At 49.5% G+C, this 13,495-nt stretch overlaps 1 protein-coding gene across 2 annotated transcripts in view; it reads right to left on the minus strand.

Moving 5' to 3' along the window:
* Positions 1-317: 317 nt before the first annotated feature.
* The window catches only part of LOC134984890 (oocyte zinc finger protein XlCOF22-like), a 59,777-nt gene continuing 46,599 nt past the window's right edge, over positions 318-13,495 (minus strand). Inside the window, exon 6 of one of the 2 annotated variants that reach the window (XM_063950366.1) lies at positions 318-3,414. In XM_063950366.1, coding sequence (XP_063806436.1) covers positions 1,853-3,414 — 1,562 coding nt within the window. In that variant the 3' untranslated portion in view covers positions 318-1,852. Of the gene's footprint in view, positions 3,418-13,495 lie in introns of both variants that reach the window. The other variant, XM_063950365.1, reaches the window with a different exon arrangement.

A 13,495-nucleotide genomic window follows, 5' to 3' on the forward strand; every position in this document is an offset into this window, starting at 1 on the left:
GCCTACAGTAAGTCAGTAAGGAGGCAGAAGCTGCTTCTGGTACATGGACCCTGGTCATGTAGGCCTGGGAGAGTCAGTAAGATTCTGTAATAGGGGCCTACAGTAAGTCAGTAAGGAGGCAGAAGCTGCTTCTGGTACATGGACCCTGGTCATGTAGGGCTGGGAGAGTCAGTAAGATTATGTAATAGGGCCTACAGTAAGTCAGTAAGGAGGCAGAAGCTGCTTCTGGTACATGGATCCTGGTCATGTAGGGCTGGGAGAGTCAGTAAGATTATGTAATAGGGGCCTACAGTAAGTCAGTAAGGAGGCAGAAGCTGCTTCTGGTACATGGGCCCTGGTCATGTAGGGCTGGGAGAGTCAGTAAGATTATGTAATAGGTGCCTACAGTAAGTCAGTAAGGAGGCAGAAGCTGCTTCTGGTACATGGACCCTGGTCATGTAGGGCTGGGAGAGTCAGTAAGATTATGTAATAGGGGCCTACAGTAAGTCAGTAAGGAGGCAGAAGATGCTTCTGGTACATGGACCCTGGTCATGTAGGGCTGGGAGAGTCAGTAAGATTATGTAATAGGGGCCTACAGTAAGTCAGTAAGGAGGCAGAAGCTGCTTCTGGGACATGGACCCTGGTCATGTAGGGCTGGGAGAGTCAGTAAGATTATGTAACAGGGGCCTACAGTAAGTCAGTAAGGATAGCAGATGCTGCTAATTAGCAATCCTTTTTCTAGCGTGCTGGGGGCTGCCCATCGCAGGGCGAGGTAGCCCAGTATGCTGACCGGCGCCTCCCCCCTTGATGAAGCAGAAATTGCGATCGCTCCACAATTTCTGCTACATCTTAGAAACTAGTGAAGCATCCTGCCAGCTTAGCTGCACCCGCAGGATCCCCACCGCGTTCTTCTAGATTGCGATGGCTGCGTGTGATGTCATGCAGCCACAGTGAACACGCCCATTTGTCCGCCTCCCTTTCTCGCAACACCGCACTTGTAACGCTCCATCTTCTCACTGGAAATGGAGCTTTACCCCCCACCCCGTGACAGCCTCTGCCTGATTAACAAGAAGCAATCACATTTCCTACAGCCCCCTGTAGAGAATGAAGGTGCATACGCAGGACGGGCGCTGCGCATGCGTCCGCAACTTTTTCTCAATAATTCCGTTTGGATCACACACTGTAGTCCAACCTGAATTAGGCCCAGAGTCACCATCTTACAGGGAGCCGGTGAAGGGAGCAGAGAATGGGTGTTATGTGGCAGGAACGGGCTGGTTAGGTAACAGCCTGGCTGCTGCATTCTTTACAAGCTACAAGCGGTGCAATTCTATTGCTGGGAGATCCAGGTAGAGGACATTGCAGTAGTCTATGTGTGATGATACAAGTGCATGTATGACTGTAGGTAGATCTGAGGGAATTAAGTGCTGGAGTCTGGCTATGTTCCTCAGATGAGGATCTGATTGTGGCTGATACTGATGTCTTAAGTGTCACTCCACCATCCAGGACACTAAGATTCTGCACATGATCAGCATTTTGTAAACCTGAACCCCCAAGCGTAAGTCTGGTTGGTAACAAAGTTGAGCTGTAGCCCTGCCCTTTGTTGGTGAGCTTCTATCATAAGGACATGTTTCACCAGGATTGAGTCACAGCCAACTGGCATGACCCACACCTGGAGCTCAGCGAGACATTTAGGATTAGTACTGGGTTCTCAGTACCCAGAACAAAAGACAGATCATCTGTATAGCAGTGGTAGATGAGGGCATGACATCTGATTATTTCACCCAGTGGTAGCATGTATATTGCAAAAAGCACAGGACATAGGATAAGAACCTTGAAGAACAATGCATGGCAATGATAAGTATACTCCAGAAGATTAAAATGGCTTCTCACCTATGTGACTTCTCTGGAGTGTAACAAGATGTGATTTCTGTCTAAAACATTTCCCACACTCAGAACATGGAAATGGCTTCTCACCTGTGTGACTTCTGTGATGTATAACAAGATCTGATTTGTGTGCAAAACATTTCCCACACTCAGAACATGGAAATGGTTTCTCACCTGTATGACTTAGCTGATGTCTAACAAGTTGTGATTTCCGGGCAAAACATTTCCCACACTCAGAGCAAGAAAATTGCTTCTCACCTGTGTGACTTCTCTGATGTCTAACAAGATCTGGTTTGTCTGCAAAACATTTCCCACACTCAGAACATGGACATGGCTTCTCACCTGTGTGACTTCTGTGATGTATAACAAGATGTGATTTCTGTGTAAAACATTTTCCACACTCAGAGCAAGAAAATGGCTTCTCACCTGTGTGACTTCTCTGATGTTTAACAAGATCTGATTTCCGGTCAAAACATTTCCCACACTCAGAACATGGAAATGGCCCCTCACCTGTGTGACTTAGCTGATGTCTAACAAGTTGCGATTTCCGTGAAAAACATTTCTCACACTCAGAGCAAGAAAATGGCTTCTCACCTGTGTGACATCTCTGATGTCTAACAAGCTCTATTTTGTCTGCAAAACATTTCCCACACTCAGAACATGGAAATGGCTTCTCACCTGTGTGACTTCTGTGATGTATAACAAGATATGATTTCTGTGTAAAACATTTCCCACACTCAGAGCAAGAAAATGGCCTCTCAACTGTGTGACTTAGCTGATGTCTAACAAGTTGTGATTTCCAGATAAAACATTTTCCACAGTCAGAACATGGAAATGGCCTCTCACCTGTGTGACTTCTCTGATGTCTAGCAAGTTGTGATTTCTGTGCAAAATGTTTCCCACACTCAGAACATGGAAATGGTGATGTACCTGTGTGACTTCTCTTATGTGCACCAAGAGATGATTTGTATGTAAAACAATTCCCACACTCAGAACTGGAATATGGTTTCTCACTTGTATGTATTCTCTTATGTATTAGAAGTGATTTGTATGTAAAACAGTTCCCGCACTCAGAACATGGAAATGGATTCTCACCTGTGTGACTTTGCTGATGTGTAACAAGTTGTGAGTTCCGGGTAAAACATTTCCCGCATGCAGAGCAAGAAAATGGCTTCTCACCTGTGTGTCTTCTCTGATGTGTAACAAGAGCTGATTTGTATGTAAAACATTTTCCACACTCAGAACATGGAAATGGCTTCTCACCTGCCTTAGCTGGCTGATGGGTAATAGGCTTTGTGTTCTGTGTAAAACATTTGGCATCTATAGAACACGGAAACACTGTATCTACTGTCAGAGCTGTAACAGATGCTCCAATATCAGAGTGATCAGGAGAACATTTCCCAGGATCAGGGGGATCAGCTGATAGAGCTGGATGTATAATTGGGGTAATGGGGTTATCTCCTGGAGAATCCTGTCTGTCGCTATCTTTTATTTCACAATCCGGGGATAACATTAGATGTCCTTCTGAGATATTCCTGCTCGTGTGTCCACCTGCTGGAAATAAAATACATTATGGAAATACACAATAACAAATGTAATATTATAATAAGACTTAGATATATCTCTCTCTTGTACTGGTAACTAACCATGAAGTATAAATGGAGATGTAGTCACTCGCCAAGTCCTATGTCAGCACCAATGTAAAACAATGGATGGGGAACATATCATATGAATTGGAGATTCTAGATGAATAATAACATCAGTCATATGAGCTGATGGATCAGAGAAATGTCTCCTAACGTTACTCCTGGAAGCATTGGTAAGGTAGCATTCCTTTATGTGTGTGCTCATACGCTGGTAAGCCTGTACATGTGTTACTCACCCTTATATAAGGTATATTGCTACAGCAGAGTAGGTGTGTGGAACAAGGTATTTTACATGCAATACACCATATAATACCCTGCAATCATCATCATCTGCTAGGTTATACTCCACTGTTACACCCCCCATCATCAGTGTCTTACCTCTATTCTCTCACTAGTAATAAGGATGATGTGTGTACGGTAAGTACGATATAGAGAACTACATATCAGGATCTATACAGCTGCCACCATACTTCTGCTTCTCATACGTCTGCTACTGGCAGCAGTGAACATCTGAGTGAGAGTGCAGGGAAGACAGCAGAGTCTGATGAGAAAGAGATTGGATCTGCCTTTGCAGGGATGTACCACACCTGTCACCCCTGTTAGTATATAAAATAATAAATAAGAGGGGCCTGAGTCCATCCAGACATGCTTTCTGGAGCTTTCATTACTACGTGGCTTCTTATCTACCCTACCTGATAGCTGTCAGCCACCACTGGAACCAAGACCCAATCTATTAAGTCCCCCACTTCTCCTGCCCTAAAGCCGCTCACTCCGGGCACCGTTCACTGCTGCAGCCTAGTGACGCAGCTGAAGCCACGGGCTGTATTCTGGAGCTAAGTGTGCCCAGTCTTTCTCTGACGTCCTAAGTGGATGCTGGGACTCCGTAAGGACCATGGGGAATAGCGGCTCCGCAGGAGACAGGGCACAAAAAGTAAAAGCTTTAGGACTAGCTGGTGTGCACTGGCTCCTCCCCCTATGACCCTCCTCCAAGCCTCAGTTAGATTTTTGTGCCCGAACGAGAAGGGTGCAATCTAGGTGGCTCTCCTGAGCTGCTTAGAGTAAAAGTTTAAAATTAGGTTTTTTATTTTCAGTGAGTCCTGCTGGCAACAGGCTCACTGCATCGAGGGACTAAGGGGAGAAGAAGCGTACTCACCTGCGTGCAGAGTGGATTGGGCTTCTTAGGCTACTGGACATTAGCTCCAGAGGGATCGATCACAGGCCCAGCCATGGATGGGTCCCGGAGCCGCGCCGCCGGCCCCCTTACAGAACAGAAGAGGTCCAGAAATCGGCGGCAGAAGACGTCCTGTCTTCAGTAAAGGTAGCGCACAGCACTGTAGCTGTGCGCCATTGCTCTCAGCACACTTCACACTCCGGTCACTGAGGGTGCAGGGCGCTGGGGGGGGGGCGCCCTGAGACGCAATATAAACACTTTTTTTGGCTAAAAATACATCACATATAGCTCCTGGGCTATATGGATGTATTTAACTCCTGCCAGTTTTTCCTTAAAAAGCGGGAGAAAAGGCCGCCGAGAAGGGGGCGGAGCCTATCTCCTCAGCACACAAGCGCCATTTTCCCTCACAGCTCCGCTGGAAGGACGTCTCCCTGACTCTCCCCTGCAGTCCTGCACTACAGAAACAGGGTAAAAAAGAGAGGGGGGGCACTAATTTGGCATATATAAACTACATAGCAGCTATAAGGGAGAAACACTTATATAAGGTTGTCCCTATACATATTATAGCACTCTGGTGTGTGCTGGCAAACTCTCCCTCTGTCTCCCCAAAGGGCTAGTGGGGTCCTGTCCTCTATCAGAGCATTCCCTGTGTGTGTGCTGTGTGTCGGTACGTTTGTGTCGACATGTATGAGGAGGAAAATGGTGTGGAGGCGGAGCAATTGCCTGTAATAGTGATGTCACCCCCTAGGGAGTCGACACCAGAACCTATAGCTGGTGCATCACAAAGACCTGTGAAAGAGGGTTGCTGGATGACACATGCCATTCACACATGGGCGGGTCAAATTCAAGAGGTCCTTGCAGGAGATATTTCCCTGGTAACTACAGCGACTCTCATAAAGCACAATCAGGACAGTGCACGCGTCTTGTGTGACTCTCTCAAGGAGATAGGTGCTATTAACGCTAGGACTACTGCCATGGCAGTGTCTACGCGCAGAGCTTTGTGGCTGCGTCAGTGGATAGCGGACGCAGATTCCAAGCGCAGTGTGGAGTCTCTTCCTTTTTCAGGGGAGTGGCCATTTAGGGTTGAGTTGGATACATGAATTTCAAAGGTTACTGCGGGGAAATCCACGTTTCTCCTTTCTGGGGCCCTGCCGGCTAGGCGTTCCTACCCAGGGCTGTCTACCCAGTCCTTTCGGACTGCCAGGTTCAGATCAAGAGCCAGATGCACCTGAAACGCGGCGAGAGGCACTGGAGGCAAGACAAAAAAAACAGCTGCCGCAGGTTTTTGGGAACAAAGCACCAGTTCAGTTTCCACTAGGGCCTCAGCATGATGGTGACCCCCCATCCTGATGGGATCTCGAGGTGGGAGCTCGATTGCATTACTTCAGCCGCATCTGGGAAAGCTCCTGCCAGGATGTCTGGATAAAGTGATCCCATTTCTCAGGACTACAAGCTGGAGTTAAACAGTTCTCCTCCCCAACGATTTTTCAAATCAAGCTTACCAGTTTTGGAGGATACATGAGTTACGCTACAACAGGCCATACTAAAGTAGGCCCAGTCCCAAGTCATTGTTCCAGTGCCACTACAACAACAGGGAAAGGGTTACTACTCCAACCTGTTTGTGGTACCAAAACCAGATGGTTCGGTAAAGCCCATTTTGAATCTAAAATCCTTGAACCCTAAAGGTTTTCAAGTTCAAGATGGAATCCTTGTGAGCAGTGCTTGCGGGTTTGGAAGAACAGGAGTTCATGGATATAGAGGACGCTTATCTCCATATCCCGATTTGGCCGCCTCACTAGGCTTACCTACGGTTTGCCCTGCTGAACGATCACTACCAGTTCCAGGCACTACCCTTCGGTCTGTCCACAGCTCTGAGGGTCTTCACAAAGGTGATGGCAGAGATAATGTTCTAGCTCCGAGTCTAGGGGATCAGTATTGTCCCTTACCTAGACGATCTCTTGATAAAGGCTAGATCCAGGGAGCTTCTGTTGCGCAATATAGGCCGCACTATTCAGCTTCTGTCACAACATGGGTGGATCCCACCTGGAGCCTACTCAGCAGCTCCTATTACTGGGAATGTTTCTCAATGCAGTGGCTCAGAAAGTGTTCCTCCTAGAGGTCAAGGCAAGGACGCTCCAGGATGTGGTCCGAGCGGTTCTACGACCGAATCGGATCTCCATCCATCTTTGCATAAGATTGTTGGTAAAGATCTAAGCCTCATACGAGGCGATCCAGTATGGAAGGTTCCATGCCAGAACATTTTAATTGGATCTCCTGAGTTAATGGTCCGGTTCACATCTTCAGATACCCCGGATCATATACTACCGTTCAAAAGTTTGGGGTCACTTAGAAATGTCCTTTTTTTTTTTTTAAGGCAAAGCACTGTTTTTTTCAATGAAGATAACATTAAATTAATCAGAAATACACTCTATACATTGTTGATGTGGTAAATGACTGTACTAGCTGCAGACGTATGGTTTTTAATGGAATATCTACAGACTTGTATAGAGGCCCATTTCCAGCAACCATCACTTTAGTGTTCTAATGGAGGTTAGGGTTAGGCTGTGGGTAAGGGGGGTTAGGTTTAGGCACTGCTGGGGGGAGGTTAGGGTTAGGCTGTGGGTAAGGGGGGTTAGGTTTAGGTACTCTTGGGGGGAGGTTAGGGTTAGGCTGTGGGTAAGGGGGGGTTAGGTTTAGGCACTGCTGGGGAGAGGTTCGGTTAGGCTGTGGGTAAGGGGGGTTAGGTTTAGGTACTCTTGGGGGGAGGTTAGGGTTAGGCTGTGGGTAAGGGGGGGTTAGGTTTAGGCACTGCTGGGGAGAGGTTCGGTTAGGCTGTGGGTAAGGGGGGTTAGGTTTAGGTACTCTTGGGGGGAGGTTAGTGTTAGGCTGTGGGTAAGGGGGGCTTAGGTTAAGGCACTGCTGGGGGAGTTTAGGTTTAGGCTGTGGGTAAAGGGTTAGGTTTAGGCACTGCTGGGGGGAGGTTAGATTTAGGCTGTGGGTAAGGGGGGTTAGGTTTAGGCACTGCTGGGGGAAGGTTAGGGTTAGGCTGTGGGTAAGGGGGTAGGTTTAGGCACTGCTGGGGGAAGGTTAGGGTTAGGCTGTGGGTAAGGGAGGTTAGGTTTAGGCACTGCTGGGGGGAGGTTAGGGTTAGGCTGTGGGTAAGGGGTTAGGTTTAGGCACTGCTGGGGGAAGGTTAGGGTTAGGCTGTGGGTAAGGGAGGTTAGGTTTAGGCACTGCTGGGGGGAGGTTAGGGTTAGGCTGTGGGTAAGGGGTTAGGTTTAGGCACTGCTGGGGGGAGGTTAGGGTTAGGCTGTGGGTAAGGGGGTAGGTTTAGGCACTGCTGGGGGGAGGTTAGGGTTAGGCTGTGGGTAAGAGGGGTTAGGTTTAGGCACTGCTGGGGGGAGGTTAGGGTTAGGCTGTGAGTAAGTGGGGTTAGGTTTAGGCACTGCTGGGGGGAGGTTAGGGTTAGGCTGTGTGTAATGGGTTAGGTTTAGGCACTGCTGGGGGGAGGTTAGGTTTAGGCTGTGGGTAAGGGGGGGGTAGGTTTAGGCACTGCTGGGGGGAGGTTAGGGTTAGGCTGTGGGTAAGGGGGGTTAGGGTTAGGCACTGCTGGGGGGAGGTTAGGGTTAGGCTGTGGGTAAGGGGGGTTAGGTTTAGGCAGTGCTGGGGGGAGGTTAGGGTTAGGCTGTGGGTAAGGGGGGTTAGGTTTAGGCACTGCTGGGGGGAGGTTAGGGTTAGGCTGTGGGTAAGGGGGTTAGGTTTAGGCACTGCTGGGGGGAGGTTAGGGTTAGGCTGTGGGTAAGGGGGTTAGGTTTAGGCACTGCTGGGGGGAGGTTAGGGTTAGGCTGTGGGTAAGGGGGTTAGGTTTAGGCACTGCTGGGGGGAGGTTAGGTTTAGGCTGTGGGTAAGGGGGCACTGCTGGGAGGAGGTTAGGGTTAGGCTGTGGGTAAGGGGGTTAGGTTTAGGCACTGCTGGGGGAAGGTTAGGGTTAGGCTGTGGGTAGGGGGGTTAGGTTTAGGCACTGCTGGGTGGAGGTTAGGGTTAGGCTTTGGGTAAGGGGGTTAGGTTTAGGCACTGCTGGGGGGAGGTTAGGGTTAGGCTGTGGGTAAGGGGGTTAGGTTTAGGCACTGCTGGGGGGAGGTTAGGGTTAGGCTGTGGGTAAGGGGGTTAGGTTTAGGCACTGCTGGGGGGAGGTTAGGTTTAGGCTGTGGGTAAGGGGGCACTGCTGGGAGGAGGTTAGGGTTAGGCTTTGGGTAAGGGGGTTAGGTTTAGGCACTGCTGGGGGGAGGTTAGGGTTAGGCTGTGGGTAAGGGGGTTAGGTTTAGGCACTGCTGGGGGGAGGTTATGGTTAGGCTGTGGGTAGGGGGGTTAGGTTTAGGCACTGCTGGGGGGAGGTTAGGTTTAGGCTGTGGGTAAGGGGGTTAGGTTTAGGCACTGCTGGGGGGAGGTTAGGGTTAGGCTGTGTGTGGGGGGGTTAGGTGTCGGCAGTGCTGGGGGGAGGTTAGGGTTAGGCTGTGAGTGGGAGGTTTAGGCGTCGGCAGTGCTGCGATTGGGATGCCGGTGTGGTTTCTCATTTCTAGGCTTATATGATGAAGCCCTGGCTCAGATCACTTGTATAAATACTTTTGACGGAAGCAGACGTTTTAGGCAGCTTGACAGGATGATCCCAGAAGTAGCGGGTGCACCACAGGTAGCAGCAGTGCCTGCACAATAGATTCATGTTACATTCTCATAGATCCTTAGCTTGGTCTAGTTGTGAATGGCGCTGGGAATATCAGGGAAACTTACTGTAGTGGACGCCTGAAACAACCACTAAGGTCGGGTTACAAGCTCATGACTCTCCCAGAAGACACACAAGGCATGCAAGGAAAGCCACCACCCAAGTTCAGCCACCCGCTCCTAGGCTACTTACCCTACCCCACAGCACTTACGCTGTCTCCGGCGCTCACCTCCCGCCCACAGCACAGCGTAGAGCAGCCGTGGAGCCGTCTTCACTTTCTGTCCGGCCCCTGTGTGAATCCGCGGCTGCATGTGACCAGGAGGGGGAGGCACCACCAGAGGACTGGTAGTGGTAAGGCTCCACCTCCTCTTTTACAGGCAGGAAGTGCAGTCAATTGAGAGCCAGGAATTGGCTGCAGCGGAGCGCGTCCTCGGGGACCCACACGTTTTTGAAAAGTGAGTCCCCGTCCTCTGATCTGGGTAAAATACGCGATATAGCGCGTATTTGCGTACACTGTGTGTGTGTATGTGTGTGTGTATATATATATATATATATATATATATATATATTAAGCAACAATGTGGGTCATTCCGAGTTGTTCGCAAGCAGCTTTCGTTCGCTGCGCAGCGATCATGCAAAAAAATCGGCACTTCTGGTCATGTGTATGCGGTGCAATGCGCACGCACGGCGTTCTTTAACACCGATTGATGTAGTTTCACACAAGGTATAGCGACACTTTTCAGTCGCACTGCTGGCCGCAGAGTGATTGACAGGAAGAGGGCATTACTGGGTGTCAACTGACCGTTTTCAGGGAGTGTTCAAAAAAACGCAGGCGTGCCAGGAAAAATGCAGGTGTAGCTGGCCGAACGCAGGGCGTGTTTGTGACATCAAAACAGGAACTGAACAGTCTGAAGTGATCGCAAGCTAGGAGTAGTGTCTGAAGCTACCCTGAAGCTGCACAAAAAATATTGTAGCCGCGATGCGATCCTTTCGATCGCACTTCTAAGCTAACATAAACTCCCATAGAGCGGCGGTACAGAACCATCCAGTCACAGAAATTGCTGGCATAGCGGTGGGATAATCCTAGGTGGCTTTTTGGTCACCTGATTGGAGAAGCCGAGTTTGGAGAGGAGTAACTGCAGTGCAGGAGAACGCACAAGATGGCGGTCTTCAGTGTATCAGGAGAAGGGTGTGGATATCTCTTTCAACGCGTCGAGAAGTGTCATGAGGGCGGCAGTCGTGAGCTTGGAGGAGTCCAGCCGGGCGGAGGTAGAGAGTGCTAAGGGTGTTGGCATTGAAGAGGGCAGTCTACCAGTGGACCTTTGTACAGAACCGGTGAGACCCACAAGCCCCACCCTCTCTATTAGCAGCAGCCATGTTTCATACCTAGCAGGGCCGGAGGTCCAACGTCCCAGGTGGGGCGACACGGATACCTTAGCAGATCGGCTAGTGGAATTCGGAGAAAGGGCAACGGAGCAAGAGTGCTTGATCATCACCGCACTTTCCAATATCACTGCCGGGCTCCGGTGACTGTGCGCAGCCTGTTCTGCCCCCAGCAGTAGCGGAAGAGCCAGTGCTCCCACCTGAGGCAAAAGTGCCTCCAAGTCAGGTATTCGGAGCGTGCAGGAAAATAAGAATTTACTTACCGATAATTCTATTTCTCGTAGTCCGTAGTGGATGCTGGGACTCCGTAAGGACCATGGGGAATAGCGGCTCCGCAGGAGACAGGGCACAAAAAGTAAAAGCTTTAGGACTAGCTGGTGTGCACTGGCTCCTCCCCCAATTACCCTCCTCCAAGCCTCAGGATACTGTGCCCGGACGAGCGTACACAATAAGGAAGGATTTTGAATCCCGGGTAAGACTCATACCAGCCACACCAATCACACCGTACAACTTGTGATCTGAACCCAGTTAACAGTATGATAACAGAGGAGCCTCTGCAAAGATGGCTCCCAACAATAAAAACCCGATTTTTGTAACAATAACTATGTACAAGTATTGCAGACAATCCGCACTTGGGATGGGCGCCCAGCATCCACTACGGACTATGAGAAATAGATTTATCGGTAAGTAAAATCTTATTTTCTCTAACGTCCTAAGTGGATGCTGGGACTCCGTAAGGACCATGGGGATTATACCAAAGCTCCCAAACGGGCGGGAGATTGCGGATGACTCTGCAGCACCGAATGAGAGAACTCCAGGTCCTCCTCAGCCAGGGTATCAAATTTGTAGAATTTAGCAAACGTGTTTGCCCCTGACCAAGTAGCTGCTCGGCAAAGTTGTAAAGCCGAGACCCCTCGGGCAGCCGCCCAAGATGAGCCCACTTTCCTTGTGGAATGGGCTTTTACTGATTTTGGCTGTGGCAATCCTGCCACGGAATGTGCAAGCTGAATTGTACTACAAATCCAACGAGCAATCGTCTGCTTTAAAGCAGGAGCACCCAGCTTGTTGGGTGCATACAGGATAAACAGCGAGTCAGATTTTCTGACTCCAGCCGTCCTGGAAACATATATTTTCAAGGCCCTGACAACGTCAAGCAACTTGGAGTCCTCTAAGTCCCTAGTAGCCGCAGGTACCACAATAGGTTGGTTCATGTGAAATGCAGAAACCACCTTAGGTAAAAATTGAGGACGAGTCCTCAATTCCGCCCTGTCAGAATGAAAAATTAAGTAAGGGCTTTTACATGATAAAGCCGCCAATTCTGACACACGCCTGGCTGAAGCCAAGGCTAACAGCATCGACACCTTCCACGTGAGATATTTTAAGTCTATCGTGGAAAGTGGTTCAAACCAATGTGATTTTAGAAATCTCAACACAACATTGAGATCCCAAGGTGCCACTGGAGGCACAAAAGGAGGCTGTATGTGCAGCACCCCTTTCACAAATGTCTGAACTTCAGGTACTGAAGCCAGTTCTTTCTGGAAGAAAATCGACAAGGCCGAAATTTGAACCTTAATGGAACCTAATTTTAGGCCCATAGACAGTCCTGTTTGCAGGAAATGCAGGAAACGACCCAGTTGAAATTCCTCTGTAGGGGCCTTCTTGGCCTCACACCACGCAACATATTTTCGCCAAATACGGTGATAATGTTTTGCGGTTACTTCCTTCCTGGCTTTGACCAGGGTAGGGATGACTTCTTCTGGAATGCCCTTTTCCTTTAGGATCCGGCGTTCAACCGCCATGCCGTCAAACGCAGCCGCGGTAAGTCTTGGAACAGACAAGGCCCCTGCAGTAGCAGGTCCTTTCTTAGAGGTAGAGGCCACGGTTTGTCCGTGAGCATCTCTTGAAGTTCCGGGTACCAATTCCTTCTTGGCCAATCCGGAACCACGAGTATAGTTCTTACTCCTCTCCTTCTTATGATTCTCAATACTTTTGGTATGAGAGGCAGAGGAGGGAACACATACACGGACTGGTACACCCACGGCGTTACCAGAGCGTCCACTGCTATTGCCTGAGGGTCCCTTGACCTGGCGCAATATTTGTCCAGTTTTTTGTTTAGACATGACGCCATCATGTCTACCTTTGGTTTTTCCCAACGGTTTACAATCAGTTGGAAGAATTCCGGGTGAAGTCCCCACTCTCCCGGGTGAAAGTCGTGTCTGCTGAGGAAGTCTGCTTCCCAGTTGTCCACTCCCGGAATGAACACTGCTGACAGTGCTATCACATGATTTTCCGCCCAGCGAAGAATCCTTGCAGCTTCTGCCATTGCCCTCCTGCTTCTCGTGCCGCCCTGTCTGTTTACGTGGGCGACTGACGTGATGTTGTCCGATTGGATCAACACCGCCTGACCCTGAAGCAGAGGTTTTGCTTGACTTAAGGCATTGTAAATGGCCCTTAGTTCCAGAATGTTTATATGAAGAGACGTTTCCATGCTTGACCACAAGCCCTGGAAATTCCTTCCCTGTGTGACTGCTCCCCAGCCTCTCAGGCTGGCATCCGTGGTTACCAGGATCCAATCCTGAATGCCAAATCTGCGCCCCTCTAGTAGATGAGCACTCTGCAGCCACCACAGGAGAGACACCCTTGTCCTTGTCGACAGGGTTATCCGCTGATGCATCTGAAGATGCGATCCGGACCATTTGTCCAGTAGATCCC

Source organism: Pseudophryne corroboree, assembly GCF_028390025.1.
Source record: "Pseudophryne corroboree isolate aPseCor3 chromosome 3 unlocalized genomic scaffold, aPseCor3.hap2 SUPER_3_unloc_9, whole genome shotgun sequence".
NCBI lineage: Eukaryota > Metazoa > Chordata > Amphibia > Anura > Myobatrachidae > Pseudophryne > Pseudophryne corroboree.